The sequence below is a fragment of the Pelophylax lessonae genome (assembly GCF_965119305.1).
Source record: "Pelophylax lessonae genome assembly, chromosome: 8".
Taxonomy (NCBI): domain Eukaryota; kingdom Metazoa; phylum Chordata; class Amphibia; order Anura; family Ranidae; genus Pelophylax; species Pelophylax lessonae.
In genome coordinates, this window is record NC_138775.1 from 276915400 (window position 1) to 276933541 (window position 18142).

General features: G+C 41.9%; 1 protein-coding gene across 3 annotated transcripts in view; it reads right to left on the reverse strand.

Annotated features, from left to right (window-relative positions):
* Positions 1-18142, reverse strand: part of DNAJC6 (DnaJ heat shock protein family (Hsp40) member C6) — a 190949-nt gene that overhangs the window by 73236 nt on the left and 99571 nt on the right. For all 3 annotated transcript variants that reach the window (XM_082264991.1, XM_082264990.1, XM_082264992.1), the window contains 4 exons: positions 15277-15425; positions 12034-12156; positions 3465-3598; positions 924-1118 (listed from right to left, as the gene is read on the reverse strand). In XM_082264991.1, the coding sequence (XP_082121117.1) occupies positions 924-1118; positions 3465-3598; positions 12034-12156; positions 15277-15425 (601 nt within the window). The remainder of the gene's footprint in view (positions 1-923; positions 1119-3464; positions 3599-12033; positions 12157-15276; positions 15426-18142) is intronic.

The window sequence follows — 18142 nt, forward strand, 5'->3', positions numbered from 1 at the left end:
ATAGATAAAAAAGGCAATAGAAAAGTAAAGAATGGAATATAAAGAATTGAATAGAAAAGAATAGAATAGAAATTAATGAAAAAAAAATATAATGGATAATAGAATGGAAAATAATAGAAAAAAAAAAAATTTAATTCAATAAAATAGAAAAGAAAAAAGGGAATAGAATAGAATATAAAATAGAACAGAAAAGAATAGATTCAAATATAAATTAAAGAAATGGAATAGAAAATTATTGAAAATAGATTAAGAAAAAAAATATAATGTAAAATAGAATAGAAAATATTAATAAAAAAACAACAGAATATAAAGAACAGAACAATCTTCCGAAATTCGAATTTTGAATAGAATAAATTGTAATTCAAACAGAATAGATTAGAAAAGAATAGGATAGCAAAAACAATAGATTTGAATAAAATAAAAAGAATACAAAAAGGTCCGCCTTTCAAAATTCGAATTTCAAATAGAATAAATTTGAATGCCAATTTAAATTCGAATGCCGATTTCGAAGTTTCTGAATTGGGTCGAATTAAATTCAATTCGATCAAATTTGAAAAATTCTAATCGCATTCGAAAACGAATAAACGAAACAAAATAAATTCCGAAAATTAATTTAACGAAACAAAATTATTTAAATAGCGAAACAAAACGAAAAACACATTTTTTTTTCGTTCTGCCCATATCCATTGACCACTAAGGTGCTAAGGGTTAAAGTGTAACTAAATCCAAAGCTTATTTTATTTTTTTTTATTTAGGTAATGCGGATAAAACCGCTGCCAGGTTTCCTATGTCATCTGTGTCCGGGTAGCTGGAGCTCAGCTTTGGTGGAGCCCACCTATGAATACTGATTGACATCCCATCCGTGATCAGCAGAACTTGTATGTATAGTGAATATTTCCCAAGCCTTGGCCGCGGACACTCACTTCATCCTCTCGTAGTCCTGCATGGTGCTAAAGATCCGAGTCTCCCCGATCAGGATCTCACAGAACGGCCGACATCCATTCCGCTGTTTATTGAAGCAGGGCACAGGGCTGATGGTGGCACTCCGAATGACAATAGGCTTGCAGTGAGGGTGCACCGGCTTGTCAGAAACCAGGTCACAGATATATCCTATGTACCTAGAGGAGGATAAAACACAAACATTACCCCAACCCTTCATATTCCTGATATGTGGCTGCTGTACCATGTACTTGTATGAGAGAATCTCCTGTTCTCTTTGTATTGCTTCCTTTATGTGAAATCCCTGGTGTTCAGTCCCTTTGCTTCCCTATTAAAAACTGACCACAGTAAGCAGGAGAGCACATCATGGTCAGTTCTCTAGCTATGCTGGGAACTCAGTGTGCTCTCCCACAATGATCAGACTTGCCCTGCACAGCCATTCAATGGGAAGCTCAGTGTGCAGCTGTTTTCTCCTCCCCCAGCTGATCACTTCAAAAAAAAAAAAAAAAGGCATTAGCGTGTGTACAAGAAGAAACGTGTGTGCGCATGCGCAAACTTGTGTTTGCGCATGCATTGGCGCCAAATGACCTATTTAAACTGAGCAATGACAGGAGCACATTGCTGAGTGTTCCGGTTCACCAGTGCCCTGACCTGCTTCCTGTTCACCTGTTTTGACTCGGCTTGTCCTCCGTTCTCCTTTGGATTCCTGCATGCCTACCTGTGACCCCGGCCTGCGTTTGACCCTGCTCCTGTCTTATGCCTTTGCACCTCGCTGCCAGACTGTGTACCGACTTTGGCTTGTATCTTGATACCGCTTCCATCTCAAGTTCCTGTACCCGCACTGCCCGGCTGTTGACGACCCCTTGTCTTGTGTTCCGGCTACACTAGAAAAGGCAGGAGTTGGGACTTTAAATGGAGCACCGAATATAGTGCCCCCATCCCTGGTTACATGAATAAAGGAAAGGTTTGGGACTTTGAATGAGGTGGAGACCAGAACGCTGGGAGCATAGCTGAACCTGCGATCTGTCCCTGTGTCACTCAGTCACCTCCCCCCACACACATGTCAGTAAGCACCAGGCATACATTAACCCCTCCCTCTCCAATAAAATTAACCCCTTCCCTGCCAGTGTCATTTTTGCAGTAACAGTGCATATTTATAGCACTGATTACTGTAGTAATGTCACTGGTACCCCCAAAAGTGTCAAAAATGTCAGTCAAGGGTCCGATCTGTCCGCCGCAATGTCGCAGTCCCGCAAAAAAAAAAATCGCAGATCGCCGCCATTACGCGTTAAAAAAAAAAAACTCCAAAAATGACAGAAATCTTTCCCTTTGTTAGTAAACGCATTAACTTTTGCGCAAACCAATCAAAATACGCTTATTGTGCTTTTTTTTACCAAACATAGGTAGCAGAAAACAAATTGGCTAAAAATTTTAAAAAATTTAGATTTTTACATTTTTTTAGGGTGGGAATTTCATATAAAAAATGTGAAAAATATTGTTATTTTTTCAAAATTGTCGCATTTTTTTTGTTTATAGCGCAAAAAGTAAAAATCGCACAGGTGATCAAATACCACCAAAAGAAAGCTCTGTTTGTGGGAAAAAAAGGACGTAAATTTCGTTTGGATACAGCATCGCACGGCCGCGCAATTGTCAGTTAAAGTCACACAGCGCCGAATCGCAAAAAGTGGCCTGGACGTAAGACAGCAAAATCCTCCGGTGGTAAAGTGGTTAAAGATGGCCCTGCTTATATTGACATGACCAATCAGAAGCTACAAGCAATCAGATAACACTATGCTCATGACGCACTTGCCCAGGACAATAGCCGCTCGCCTACATAACCCCACGTATCCCGTAGCAATAAAGGAAGTATCACTTACCTGAACACATTTCAGCGTGGTTCTTCTCGTGCATGCACCACATTATATAGGGCCAAATCAGGAAGGGGGCAGATACTCACCAGACGATTGGTCTGATCCAAAACAGCATAAAATAGACATAGAAAAATAGACATTTCACCTAATCCATCACAGTACGTGATAGAAAATGAAAATGAGGCTAATATGGATCAATGCCATTAACCTAATCAGTGTTCCCACTACAGACTGCGGAGGTCTGAGGGCCACACATCATATGCCAAAGGGCCGCATGCAGCCCTCGGGCCACAGGTCGTGAACCAGGGATGTAGAGTATTAGGATAAAAGTGTGGCCATGTCAGAAACAATTAATTCTCCTAGACAAAGTTCTGAGGAAGGGGGCGTGTCCCCCGAAACGCGTCAGCCTTCCAACCGTGTGGCTAGATGACATCACCTACGGCTGGAGTTGATATACGATACCTCTGTTGTTTTTCACATTTGTTAGTATGTAATCGTTTTTTTTTGGATGTAATAAAGTTGTATAGTGGTAACGCACTAGGCGTTTGCGCCCCACTCTGTGTGTGTTTTTTTTATTGTTCAAGAAAAACCCAAATTTTGTATTTGATTTTCGTGTATATTTATTCCCCCCCTGTAACACATGACCATACTTACCGCCTATGTGACGGCCACAGGCCTATACCTGGGCGTTTTGCATTGAGTAGTTGAATGGCGGGGATGGGATTGGAGAAAAGGTGACAAAAACAAAACATTGCGCTGACTAAGACTGCAGAGGCGGTCCGTCCATCCTGTATAACACAGAACACAAAATGCAGTTAGTGTTACCAGACTGCTGACAACCTAAAGCCATACCTTACTCTATAAATACTGCACTGTAAATGTCACACACATGTACTACAATACAGGCATACCCCGCTTTTAAGTACACAATGGGACCAGAGCATGTATGTAAAATGAAAATGTACTTAAAGTGAAGCAATACCTTTTTTCATTTCCTAGGCAAGCTGGCTGGCCACAAATAGGATATGTTGTAGTCCTGGGTCCCCTCACATTGCTCCCTAGGTTTGGTATCCCTGTCACTTATGGTTTGGGAGCAGTGCCATGTCGAGCTGACCACGATTTCCCATAGACGCCAATGTTAGAAACTGGGAGTAATGCCATGCCAAGCTGACCAGGCTGTGTCCGTACTCGCGAGTGTACGTAAAGTATGAATGAAAAAACAAATTTAAACCCGCGCTGCACAATAGTGATAAATTATTCAGTGAAAAAACTGTGAGAGTGTGCAGCTGCTGCAAACACTAAGAAATTCTTAGAATAAATGAATAAAAACAAATTTATGCATCGCTAGCAACAAATAAGTGACAAAAATTATTTAAAATGAAACCAATCTATATCATATAAATTCAATATATAATGATAAAATATATCAATCACATTAAAGTGCATACATTTCTATAATAATAAATTAAAGTGCATAATTAAACTAAAAAATTAATAAATATATTTTCCAAGTGTAAGATTTAAAGTGCATAAATGGTGAAATAAAGTCCTTATTGATGATCCAAAAGGTGCCAAAGTGCCAAGTGAATAAAGGTGCTTGTGAGGTGAAGGTGCCCTCTTGGTTCCCCACTCACCGGAATTTGATTGTATAAAAGCCCTTGATTTTATTGCAAAGCCTTTGAAGACGCTGAGTGTGACGACGAAACGCGTTGACGCACTTCCGGTTGCGGACGTAACGTCATTTCCGGTCGGGAACTTCCTGTATGTGGAACGCACGCTAAGAGCGGCGCCACTTGCTTTGTTTGCTATATGCCTTTTTAACGTTTTTATCTTGTAAGTATTCAATCGCTTTTGGGGAAATAAAATTATATCTTACGTACTTCACGATGTATGGTCCTCTCTTCTTTTAATGGTGATATCGGGGACGATTTTCAACACGGAGGACACATCGGAGGAATCCCACATCAGATCCTGGGCAAATGTGCAATAAAACCAAGGGCTTTTATACAATCAAATTCCGGTGAGTGGGGAACCAAGAGGGCACCTTCACCTCACAAGCACCTTTATTCACTTGGCACTTTGGCACCTTTTGGATCATCAATAAGGACTTTATTTCACCATTTATGCGCTTTAAATCTTACACTTGGAAAATATATTTATTAATTTTTTAGTTTAATTATGCACTTTAATTTATTATTATAGAAATTTATGCACTTTAATGTGATTGATATATTTTATCATTATATATTGAATTTATATGATATAGATTGGTTTCATTTTAAATTATTTTTGTCACTAATTTGTTGCTAGCGCTGCATAAATTTGTTTTTATTCATTTGTACGTAAAGTATGTGTACTTAAAACGGGGTATGCCTGTATATAAGAAAAGTATTAAAGAGTAAACCTCCCAAAAATAAAAAACCCTGAAAGACAAAGGCATAATCAGCTAATGTGCATCGTATACTCTCTCATTATGAAATACTTACCTTAGAACGAAGCCCCCGCAGTGCCGCCCACACAACACTTACATGGCCAACATGTTAACCAGTCTTCCTTCCGGGTTTGCGTCCTCCGGCCATCTGATTGGCCGGAGGTGCGATGATGTCACTGCATGGCACAGGGCTCTGAAGGAACGGTGATGTCACTGGCTGCATGCAAAGTAAGTATCTCCTAAACAGTGCAAATTTAGGAGATATTCACAGTACCTATAGGTAAGACTTATCATAGACTCACCTATAGGAACAAGTTACAGAGGAAGCTGTACTTCCTCTTTAACAGCAATTATCGTTAATATCAGCATGGTGACTATTGTGTGGGTATATGTGTATATATGGGTATATACCTATGTTAGGAGTGCCACAGTGCTAGCCTGGCCAAACCCAATATGCCAAGACTGAGCTAAAAAGAAAAAGAAAGAAAGTTATATATATATATATATATATATATATATATATATATATATATATATATATATATGTACACAGTGCCTTGCAAAAGTATTCGGCCCCCTTGAACTTTGCGACCTTTTGCCACATTTCAGGCTTCAAACATAAAGATATAAAACTGTAATTTTTTGTGAAGAATCAACAAGTGGGACACAATCATGAAGTGGAACAAAATTTATTGGATATTTCAAACTTTTTTAACAAATAAAAAACTGAAAAATTTGGCGTGCAAAATTATTCAGCCCCCTTAAGTTAATACTTTGTAGCGCCACCTTTTGCTGCGATTACAGCTGTAAGTCGCTTGAGGTATGTCTCTATCAGTTTTGCACATCGAGAGACTGAAGTTTTTGCCCATTCCTCCTTGCAAAACAGCTCGAGCTCAGTGAGGTTGGATGGAGAGCGTTTGTGAACAGCAGTTTTCAGTTCTTTCCACGGATTCTCGATTGGATTCAGGTCTGGACTTTGACTTGGCCATTCTAACACCTGGATATGTTTATTTGTGAACCATTCCATTGTAGATTTTGCTTTATGTTTTGGATCATTGTCTTGTTGGAAGACAAATCTCCGTCTCAGTCTCAGGTCTTTTGCAGACTCCCTCAGGTTTTCTTCCAGAATGGTCCTGTATTTGGCTCCATCCATCTTCCCAACAATTTTAACCATCTTCCCTTTCCCCGCTGAAGAAAAGCAGCCCAAACCATGATGCTGCCACCACCATGTTTGACAGTGGGGATGGTGTGTTCAGGGTGATGAGCTGTGTTGTTGTTACACCCAACATAACGTTTTGCATTGTTGCCAAAAAGTTTGATTTTGGTTTCATCTGACCAGAGCACCTTCTTCCACATGTTTGGTGTCTCCCAGGTGGCTTGTGGCAAACTTTAAACAACACTTTTTATGGATATCTTTAAGAAATGGCTTTCTTCTTGCCACTCTTCCATAAAGGCCAGATTTGTGCAGTATACGACTGATTGCTGTCCTATGGACAGAGTCCCCACCTCAGCTGTAGATCTCTGCAGTTCATCCAGAGTGATCATGGGCCTCTTGGCTGCATCTCTGATCAGTCTTCTCCTTGTATGAGCTGAAAGTTTAGAGGGACGGCCAGGTCTTCGTAGATTTGCAGTGGTCTGATACTCCTTCCATTTCAATATTATCGCTCGCACAGTGCTCCTTGGGATGTTTAAAGCTTGGGAAATCTTTTGGTATCCAAATCTGGCTTTAAACTTCTCCACAACAGTATCTCGGACCTGCCTGGTGTGTTCCTTGTTCTTCATGATGCTCTCTGTGCATTAAACGGACCTCTGAGACTATCACAGTGCAGGTGCTTTTATACAGAGACTTGATTACACACAGGTGGATTCTATTTATCATCATTAGTTATTTAGGTCAACATTGGATCATTCAGAGATCCTCACTGAACTTCTGGAGAGAGTTTGCTGCACTGAAAGTAAAGGGGCTGAATAATTTTGCACGCCCAATTTTTCTGTTTTTTATTTGTTAACAAAGTTTGAAATATCCAATACATTTCGTTCCACTTCATGATTGTGTCCCACTTGTTGATTCTTCACAAAAAATTACAGTTTTATATCTTTATGTTTGAAGCCTGAAATGTGGAAAAGGTCGCAAAGTTCAAGGGGGCCGAATACTTTCGCAAGGCACTGTATATACACATACATACATACACACATACACATACATACTATATTGTATATACTGTGTGTGTGTGAGTGTTTGTGTGTATATATATATATAAAAAACACTATATTGTCAAAAGTATTGGGACGCCTGCCTTTACACACACATGAACTTTAATGACATCCCAGTCTTAGTCCGTAGGGTTCAATATTGAGTTGACCCACCCTTTGCAGCTATAACAGCTTCAACTCTTCTGGGAAGGCCGTCCACAAGGTTTAGGAGTGGGTCTATGGGAATGTTTGACTATTCTTCCAGAAGCGCATTTGTGGAGTTAGGCGCTGATGGTGGACAAGAAGGCCTGGCTTGCAGTCTCCACTCTAATTCATCCCAAAGGTGTTTTATCGGGTTGAGGTCAGGACTCTGTGCAGGCCAGTCAAGTTCCTCCACCCCAAACTTGCTCATCCATGTCTTTATGGACCTTGGTTTGTGCACTGGTGCACAGTCATCTTGGAACAGGAAGGAGCCATCCCCAAACTGTTCCCACAAAGTTGGTAGCATGAAATTGGCATGCTGACGCCTTAAGAGTTCCCTTCACTGGAACTAAGGGGCCAAGCCCAACCCCTGAAAAACAACCCCACACCATAATTCCCCCTCCACCAAATGATTTTTTGAGGGGTGGTCCAAGTCTTTTGGCAAAATAGTGTAACTTAGCGAGTTTGGGGTGGAGGAACTTGACTGGCCTGCACAGAGTCCTGACCTCAACCTGATAGAGCACCTTTGGGATGAATAAGAGTGGAGACTGCGAGCCAGGCCTTCTCATCTAACATCAGTGCCTGACCTCAATGTGCTTCTGGAAGAATGGTCAAACATTCCCATAGACACACTCCAAAACCTTGTGGACAGCCTTCCCAGAACAGTTGAAGTGGTTGTAGCTGCAAAGGGTGGACCAACTCAATACTGAACCCTACAGACTAAAGCTGGATACACACTATACAATCTTCTTTAGATTTTGTGCTTTAGATTTACCAAAACCATATAATATGAGGTCAAGCCTAAACACTTTCAATTTTGATGCAATCAGGCAGGTCCTTGCACTACATAGTTGAAGGTATATATACAGATATACCAACTGTAATATCCTCTCCCCCTCTACCTGTAACTCGACTATCTCCTCTTGAGTCGCCCAGAGATATAGCGTGATATAGATGTAGTTTTGTATTATTAGATACACGTTTATACCATGAATCTACATCCTAGCCATGAAATGTTTTGACCTTATCTTTCTCTTAGGCTTTTCTTGTCAGTTGCATTCACCCTCCCCCTCATTTAAGGCCTGGGGTTTTTTTGTATGGGGACATTTGGGGTTTCCCCAAGTTTTCCCCTCCCCTTTTCCTTCCCTCCCCCTTTTTTTTTTTTTTTTTTTTTTTTTTTTTTATTTTGTTTATCCTTTACTTCTTACTTTCTTAAAATTTTAATACTTGACAATCAAAATGAGATATATATCTCGATCTCTGCTCCATTTTTTGAAACTATGCTACCAAGTTGACCTGACTGCTATGATGATTCTTATTTTTACTATTGTTGATATTTGCACAAAATTAATGTTGTAAATTTGATGTAATTGTAATATACAGTATATAAACCCTTTTGAATATGAAACAGTAGAGTTGATACATTGTATTTTTCAGGGTTACAGGAATCGTCTGAGGAAGCGACTTGAGCGAAACGCGTCGCGATTCCACATTTTCCACTAGTGCATCCCATGTTATTATGAACTGGTATCATGATCCTATCATGATTTGGTAGATTTTTTATGAATTGCCTTTTTGTTTTGAGAGGCTTTTTGGGATCCAGTGGACAACCTGTACTGTCTCTTGTACATGTATTATTTGTGTATTGAACACATGTTCTTTGATACAACTTTGTATGTTTTTATAAATAAATGATATATTTTTTTCATATATAATATTGTTGTACTCATTTTCATCAGGATCAATACCCACCATTAGCCTTTAAAGTCCCAATACCATTTGAGAGACTGAGAGAGCCCAATACGCTGTGGGATTCTCTCATCCCTCTCTTCTCTTTTTACATTTATATTTTTAGGGATGTGGCAATAGTGGGACCCATAGTTTGTCTCATCCATCCTCTGTACCGTAGATCTAAAGGAACTCAGAAAAAAGTTGTATAGTATGTATCCAGTTTTAGACTGGGATGCCATTAAAGTTCATGTGTGTGTAAAGGCAGGTGTCCTAATACTTTTGACAACATATTTTATATATATATATATATATAGATATATATACATATATATATCTATATATATATATATATATATATATATATATATATTTATACACACACACACAGTATCTCACAAAAGTGAGCACACCCCTTAGGGAACCATGAATGCCAACATGTACTGTGACATACTGAAGCAGAACTCAGGGATCTCCCTCCAAATACTCAATCCACGGGCTCCAAACCTTTTCAAAGAGCTTCACTTTGTCATTTAGTATTGCTGAAAGGCGTTCATTGACCATTATCCAAGATAATTTTGCCTTAAGCAGTTCAAAAGGAATGACGGCCAACTTCCTTGACCTTGCAATCACTATCCTTGCTGCTACAAATATAAATCTGATTAGTATGGCATGTCTCGGGGCGTTCTCCACCGTGCCCCCCAGCAGCGCCTGTTTTGGTGATTTTCGTAGATTGACCTGGGTCAGGAAATAGACAAAATTGTACACCCTAATCCAGTACTGCCTCACGTTGGGGCACTGCCACCAAATGTGGAATGCCGTTCCCCACTGGCCGAAACCACGGAAGCAGAGCGGAGAAGCCCCCGGGACATAAGAAGCCAGTCTGGCTGGGACCATACACCACCTTAAAAGAACCACAGGGCAGTATTCCAACATAACGACCCCAAACACACCTCCAAGATGACCACTGCCTTGCTAAAGAAGCTGAGGGTAAAGGTGATGGACTGGCCAAGCATGTCTCCAGACCTAAACCCTATTGAGCATCTGTGGGGCATCCTCAAATGGAAGGTGGAGGAGCGCAAGGTCTCTAACATCCACCAGCTCTGTGATGTCATCATGGAGGAGTGGAAGAGGACTCCAGTGGCAACCTGTGAAGCTCTGGTGAACTCCATGCCCAAGAGGGTTTAAGGCAGTGCTGGAAAATAATGGTGGCCACACAAAATATTGAAACTTTGTGCCCAATTTGGACATTTCCACTTAGGGGTGTACTTACTTTTGTTGCCAGCGGTTTAGACATTAATGGCTGTGTGTTGAGTTATTTTGAGGGGACAGCAAATGTACACTGTTATACAAGCTGTACACTCACTACTTTACATTGTAGCAAAGTGTCATTTCTTCAGTGTTGTCACATGAAAAGATAGAAGAAAATATTTACAAAAATGTGAGGGGTGTACTCACTTTTGTGAGATACTGTATATATATATATATATACACACACAGCAGGGTGCCCAAACTTTTGCAGACAAAATTTTTTTGTTTTCTGTAATTTTGAAAGTGTCAATGATGAATAGATTGTCTAATCTGTAATTTGATGCCTTTTGGAGATTCTTCCATCTTTCCTTGGCTTCTTTGTGCACATTAATAGAAATTTTTACCTGGGGTGCCCAAACTTTCGATCACCACTGTATATATATATATATATATATATAGTATAAACATAGCAAGAAAGAGAAAGGCACTGATTGGGATGATTGTGGACAGTGTATGTGTGTCACCTAACTTTCTTGCCTACACATGAATGGGCCCTTGAGCCAAGAGACTTTGAAGAGCTTTTGATGAGCTATAAACACCAGTCCTAAGGCCATATCACACCTGGTAACCAGACCTCATTATTATATAAAGGTCTGTGGACAGCTGAGTATATGTGAGATGATGGATTCTCAGTCCCCGTTCACACTGGGGCGACCTGTCAGGTGACCTGGTCGCCTGACAGGTCGCCGTAGGTCGCCTTCCATAGGGAAGCTGTGGACCCGTTCTAATAGGAGCGACACAAGTCGCTCCGACTTAGAAAAAGGGTCCGGAGCTTCTTTGGAGCGACCGTCATAGACTTCAATGTTATGAAGTCCGTGGCGGCCGCTCCAAGGTCGCGGCGCGCTGCTCGCACCGCGACCTCAGAGGTCGCCCCCCCCCCAAGTCGGATCGCCCCAGTGTGAACGGGGCCTTAGGGCTCTCTCTATACTGGGGAATCCTGCAGCTGGATGAAAAGACAGAGTGCTGACAGAACACTAACAGTACAAATACTGCCTGTTTGTCTAGCCAGGAACTGACCTGAGTTTAGTTAGTGGTAAGACTATGTTTTGTCTGTTTTATGCTATAGACTTGCTGTACAATATCCTCCTGCATGGACCTTTGTTTGTTGGCTGCCTTGCTTAATAAGATTGCCATGCAAACCTTGGACAGTGTGTGGGTGTCCCTGTCTGGTGTGCGCAGGTTACAGCTGTCAGTACCAGCTGAGCCGCTCCCTCTTACAATATACGTAATAAATAAAGGTTGCACATAAACTTTTTTTCATTGGATAAAAGAAATGATCAATGAATTAATGTATTTCCTTTTCATGCAGAGCAGTCACTTACCATGCAGAGCAGTCACTTACCATGCAGTGTCACTTACCATGCAGTGTATGACGCAGATATTTTTGGGGTTCTGCTGTAACCAGTTGTGCATGTTCTTGCAAACGGCAAATAAATTATGTAGGCTGGGGGCTTGTCTTACAGGCCAACTGCATTCTGAGACCTGCAAGAAATAAGCAACCATCAATGCTGCCACTTACACTTAGACAGCGGGGGGACAGGGGGATCTTCATGTCATTACATGAGGGGTGGGGGGGGGGGGGGGCGGGGGGATCTTCAAGGTATTACATGAGGGGGATCTTCATGCTATTACATGAGGGGTGGGGATCTTCATTCTTCATGCTATTACATGAGGGGGGAGGGGGATCTTCATTCTTCATGCTATTACATGAGGGGTGGGGATCTTCATGCTATTACATGAGGGGTGGGGATCTTCATGCTACTACATGAGGGGTGAGATTTATCATGTTATTACATGGGGGGGGGGGGGTAGTTTTCTGTAATTACATGAGGGGGGTGGACAGGGGGATCTTCATGCTATTACATGAGGGGTGAGATTTATCATGTTATTACATGGGGGGGGGGGGGGGGTAGTTTTCTGTAATTACATGAGGGGGGTGGACAGGGGGATCTTCATGCTATTACATGAGGGGTGGGATCTTCATGTTATTACATGAAATCCATTAATTCCCTTAGTAAAAGCACCTAACACAATACACACAAACACTGGTTAGGCACACATTTAACCCTTTGATCGCCCCCGATGTTTAACCCCTTCCCAGCCAGTGTCATTAGTACAGTGACAGTGCATATTTTTAGCACTGATCGCTGTATTAGCGTCTCTGGTTCCCACAAAGTGTCAGAATGTCCGCCGCAATTTTGCAGTCCCGCTATAAGTCGCAATTCACGTACAGGTACGTGATTTTGCACTAAAGGGCCGCCCTGTTGCAGCATTTGTACGTGGGCGGTCCTTAAGCAGTTAAGTTATACGGTTGGTAAGTGGTTAAAAATTACCTTTCCTTTTCAACCTGCAGCTGCCGGCATTTTCTGTAAAATGCAATATGGCCGCCTGGAGGTGTTCTGTACACGGAGTGTATACAGAATGCCCCCCAGAAAAAAATCAGCAAATAAAGAAAAAACAATATAGCGTATACAATTGCAACACCGTGCATCGGCATCCCTGCTGCCCAGCAGCACCAGGAGCGCGACCGACGTAGGGCTACGTCGGTTTGCGCAGGAGAGGCAGCCTGCGCGGCAGGCGGTCTTAAAGCAGTTAAAGAGGCAGTCACTGACGGCCGGTCCATTAAGGGTGCCAGTGCGCTGCCCCCCTAGTTCGCATAATTTAATCATAGAACAATTTATTTTTAAAGGGTAACTCCACTTTCATGGGGAAAAAAAAATAATGTGGCTTATAAAATTGCGAGACAAATCATATTGTAATTGAATGTTATTAAAAATGACCTTTCCTTTTCCAATCTGCAGCCACTGTAATTTTCTGAAAATACAATACAATATGGCCACCTGGATCTGTTCTGTACACAGAATGTATACTGACCACACCCCCAGAAACATCATTTCCTGCTTGTGTGATTGGCTCACCAATTTTCCCAGAAGTCTGCACTAAGATACAAGTCAGATTTCTGGCATCCCCTGCAACAAAAATGTAATTTTTGGTGAGATACTCCCAATAGGAACACGTCTAAAGGGATGCAGGCCCAGCAGATTCCCTCATTAGAGCCCTGCAGCTGCCACAGCTGATTGATAATTATGAAACCACTCCCATTAGACCCACTCAGCACAGAGGAACAAACAATGATTTCTTCAGAATAACAAAAGGTAGGAATCTGCAACAAAGTTTGTTAACCACTTGCTGACCAGTCACGTTGACTGTACTGCGGCAAAGTGGCTCTTTCCCATCCAGCGACGTAGACCTACGTCGCTGGACTCCTCCCCTTTGGGCGGCGCGCGCACCCCGCCGGAGGCTCACTCCCGCTGTATTCAGTCACAGCGGGAGTCGGGCCAGGGGAGGAGCGGCGGCGGCCGCTGCTCTTCCCCGATCGTCGGGGAATCGAGTCTGGAGATCCGCCCGCTTGTGTAAGCAAAGCGGGAGGATGTCCTAAGTGACAGACAGGGTCAGATTGCAGGGTTCAGCATAGCTGAACCTGTGATCTGTCCCTGTGTCACTCAGTCACCTCCCCCCACACATGTCAGTAAGCACCAGGCATACATTAACCCCTCCCTCTCCAATAAAATTAACCCCTTCCCTGCCAGTGTCATTTTTACAGTAACAGTGCATATTTATAGCACTGATTACTGCAGTAATGTCACTGGTAACCCCAAAAGTGTTAAAAATGTCAGTCAGGGGTCCGATCTGTCCGCCACAATGTCGCAGTCCCGCAAAAAAAGAAAAAATCGCAGATCGCCGCCATTACTCGTTAAAAAAAAAAGACACCAAAAATGACAGAAATCTTTCCCTTAGTTAGTAAACGCAATAACTTTTGCGCAAACCAATCAAAATACGCTTATTGTGATTTTTTTTACCAAACATAGGTAGCAGAAAACAAATTGGCCAAAAATGTAAAAAAATTTTGATTTTTACATTTTTTTGGGGGGGAATTTCATATAAAAAAAATGTGAAAAATATTGTTATTTTTTCAAAATTTACGCTCTTTTTTTATTTATAGCGCAAAAAGTAAAAATCGCACAGGTGATCAAATACCACCAAAAGAAAGCTCTGTTTGTGGGAAAAGAAGGACGTAAATTTAGTTTGGGTATGGCGTCGCAGGACCGCGCAATTGTCCATTAAATTCGCACAGCGCCGAATCGCAAAAAGTGGCCTGGACGTAAGACAGCAAAATCCTCCGGTGGTAAAGTGGTTAAAATCCCTGCAATGTACAGAGATCACCCAGAGGGGAATGTTTTATTCTCAACAGAAGTGGAGTTACGCTTTAATATATATATTTTTTTCATAAAGAATCCCCTAAGACAGCGATGGCGAACCTTGGCACCCCAGATATTATGGAACTACATTTTCCATGATGCGCAATTACACTGAAGAGTGCATGAGCATCATGGGAAATGTAGTTCCAAAACATCTGGGGTGCCAAGGTTTGACATCTCTGCCCTAAGATCGAGCAAAGTCTAAACAAAGGACTGGGTAGTGGTGATAACGATAGAAACAGCAAAAAAACATGATTAGGTTACTGTGATGTGAAAAAAAAAAAAAAAACAAGCTTTTGAGATGGCACGGATCTGTGTGACATAATAGACGGCACGGACGCACCCGGTTGTGGAATTTGGCACTGCGGTAAGACTTGGGTGATAGATTGAACACGGTGTAATGGTCCAGATGTCTGGAATCGAGGAATGAGCGGACGTCTTCAATATGGTTCCTGAATCCCAGCTCAACGCCCTCTGCTGGAAACGACATTACTGGGGAGGAAGCACAATTTATTTAGTGGAAATGAACAAGGAATGTACCCGACTTTTCAGTTAGTAACTGAACCCCCTATAATTATCCAATCATACCCCACCTTTCATTTTGCTCCAAGCTGAATAAAACAAAATAATAAATGGGCAAATTCATTTTTTTTTCCCCCGTCAGTGACAAATTTGCCACAAATATCACTTTCTAAGCTGCAGTGAATGACGTGATTTTTCTAATTCCTAATGTTGCTGCGTTTTTCAGGCCCCACCCACCCTTTTAGGGAATTCCTGACTACTATGACTACTAGACTGTGCACTTTGCAAAGTGAAGTTTCTCCCAAGCTTAGTAAATGAGGGGAAGCTCTGCTGACTTCCATCATCCAATCATGTGCAACAGGGACAGCCCAGCACCCCCCCCCCCCCATCCATGCGTCCAGCCCCCTAATCTACATGCAGGGCGCCGGACGCATGGAGTTCAAAGGGTTTTTTTTTTTTTTAAGCACGTGATTAGAGCCAGAGGCTCTAATAGGCTTAAAAAAGGGTGGGCTTGGGGCGCGGGTATGGTGTGCGGGCTGATGTGGTCTGGGGGGTATGGTGTGGTCCGTCTGCCCCCCCCAGCCCCAGCCCATGGAGCACCAGCCGCCACTGATGTGCAATCAAAAATACTAAAACCTAATCACATGCAAGGGAAATAAAATAAAAAAACAGCATTGCACATGATTGGATGATTGAAGTCAGCAGAGCTTCCCCTCATTTACTAAGTTCTGGAGCAACTGCACTTTTCACAGTAAACCGTCTATTTGCCTTTAGTGCAACTGCACTTTGCAAAGTGTGCATGGACACATAAGGGGTGATTTACTAAAGGAAAATGGACTACTCACTTTGCAAAGTACAGTTGCTCCAGAGCTTAGTAAGTGAGGTAAAGCTTCAGTTTGCAAAGAATACCCAATCACATGCAAGGATAATTTTAAAAAAAACTGCATTTTTGCTTGCACATGATTGGATGATAAAATTCAGCACAGCTTCTGCTCATATACTAAGCTTTGGAGCAACTGCACTTGCAAAGTGTAACTGTCTAGTTGCCTTTAGTAAAAACCCCTATGAGTTAGCACCATCCCTGTTGCCTGTAAGTAATCCTTCACCCTAGCAGTGTTTTGCTTAACCTCCCTGGCTGTATGATTCTTTTGGATTTTAGGTGCTGAAAGCGGTACCATTATTTTGCATGTAATTCTTGTGAATGAGCAGCCCAAACCAACTGTATACATTTATTATATATTATATATATATACATATATATATACATATATTATATATATATATATATATATATATATATATATATATATATATATATAATGTATACAGTTGGTTTGGGCTGCTAATTCACAAGAATTACATGCAAAATAATGGTACCGCTTTCAGCACCTAAAATCCAAAAGATTTATATACAGTGGGTACGGAAAGTATTCAGACCCCCTTAAATTTTTCACTCTTTGTTATATTGCAGCCATTTGCTAAAATCATTTAAGTTCATTCTTCTTCCTCATGAATGTACACATAGCACCCCATACTGACAGAAAAACACAGAATTGTTGACATTGTTGCAGATTTATTAAAAAAGAAAAACTGAAATATCACATGGTCCTAAGTATTCAGACCCTTTGCTCAGTATTTAGTAGAAGCCCCCTTTTGATCTAATACAGCCAGGAGTCTTTTGGGAAAGATGCAACAAGTCTTTCACACCTGGATTTGGGGATCCTCTGCCATTCCTCCTTGCAGATCCTCTCCAGTTCTGTCAGGTTGGATGGTAAACGTTGGTGGACAGCCATTTTTAGGTCTCTCCAGAGATGCTCAATTGGGTTTAAGTCAGGGCACTGGCTGGGCCATTCAAGAACAGTCACGGAGTTGTTGTGAAGCCACTCCTTCGTTATTTTAGCTGTGTGCTTAGGGTCATTGTCTTGTTGAAAGGTAAACCTTTGGCCCAGTCTGAGGTCCAGAGCACTCTGGAGAAGGTTTTTGTCCAGGATATCGCTGTACTTGGCCGCATTCATCTTTCCCTCGATTGCAACCAGTCGTCCTGTCCCTGCAGCTGAAAAACACCCCCACAGCATGATGCTGCCACCACCATGCTTCACTGTTGGGACTGTATTGGACAGGTGATGAGCAGTGCCTGGTTTTCTCCACACATACCGCTTAGAATTAAGGCCAAAAAGTTCTATTTTGGTCTCATCAGACCAGAGAATCTTATTTCTCACCATCTTGGAGTCCTTCAGGTGTTTTTTAGCAAACTCCATGCGGGCTTTCATGTGTCTTACACTGAGGAGAGGCTTCCGTCGGGCCACTCTGCCATAAAGCCCCGACTGGTGGAGGGCTGCAGTGATGGTTGACTTTCTACAACTTTCTCCCATCTCCTGACTGCCCATCTCCTGACTGCATCTCTGGAGCTCAGCCACAGTGATCTTTGGGTTCTTCTTTACCTCTCTCACCAAGGCTCTTCTCCCCCGATAGCTCAGTTTGGCCGGACGGCCAGCTCTAGGAAGGGTTCTGGTCATCCCAAACGTCTTCCATTTGAGGATTATGGAGGCCACTGTGCTCTTAGGAACCTTAAGTGCAGCAGAAATCTTTTTGTAACCTTGGCCAGATCTGTGCCTTGCCACAATTCTGTCTCTGAGCTCTTCAGGCAGTTCCTTTGACCTCATGATTCTCATTTGCTCTGACATGCA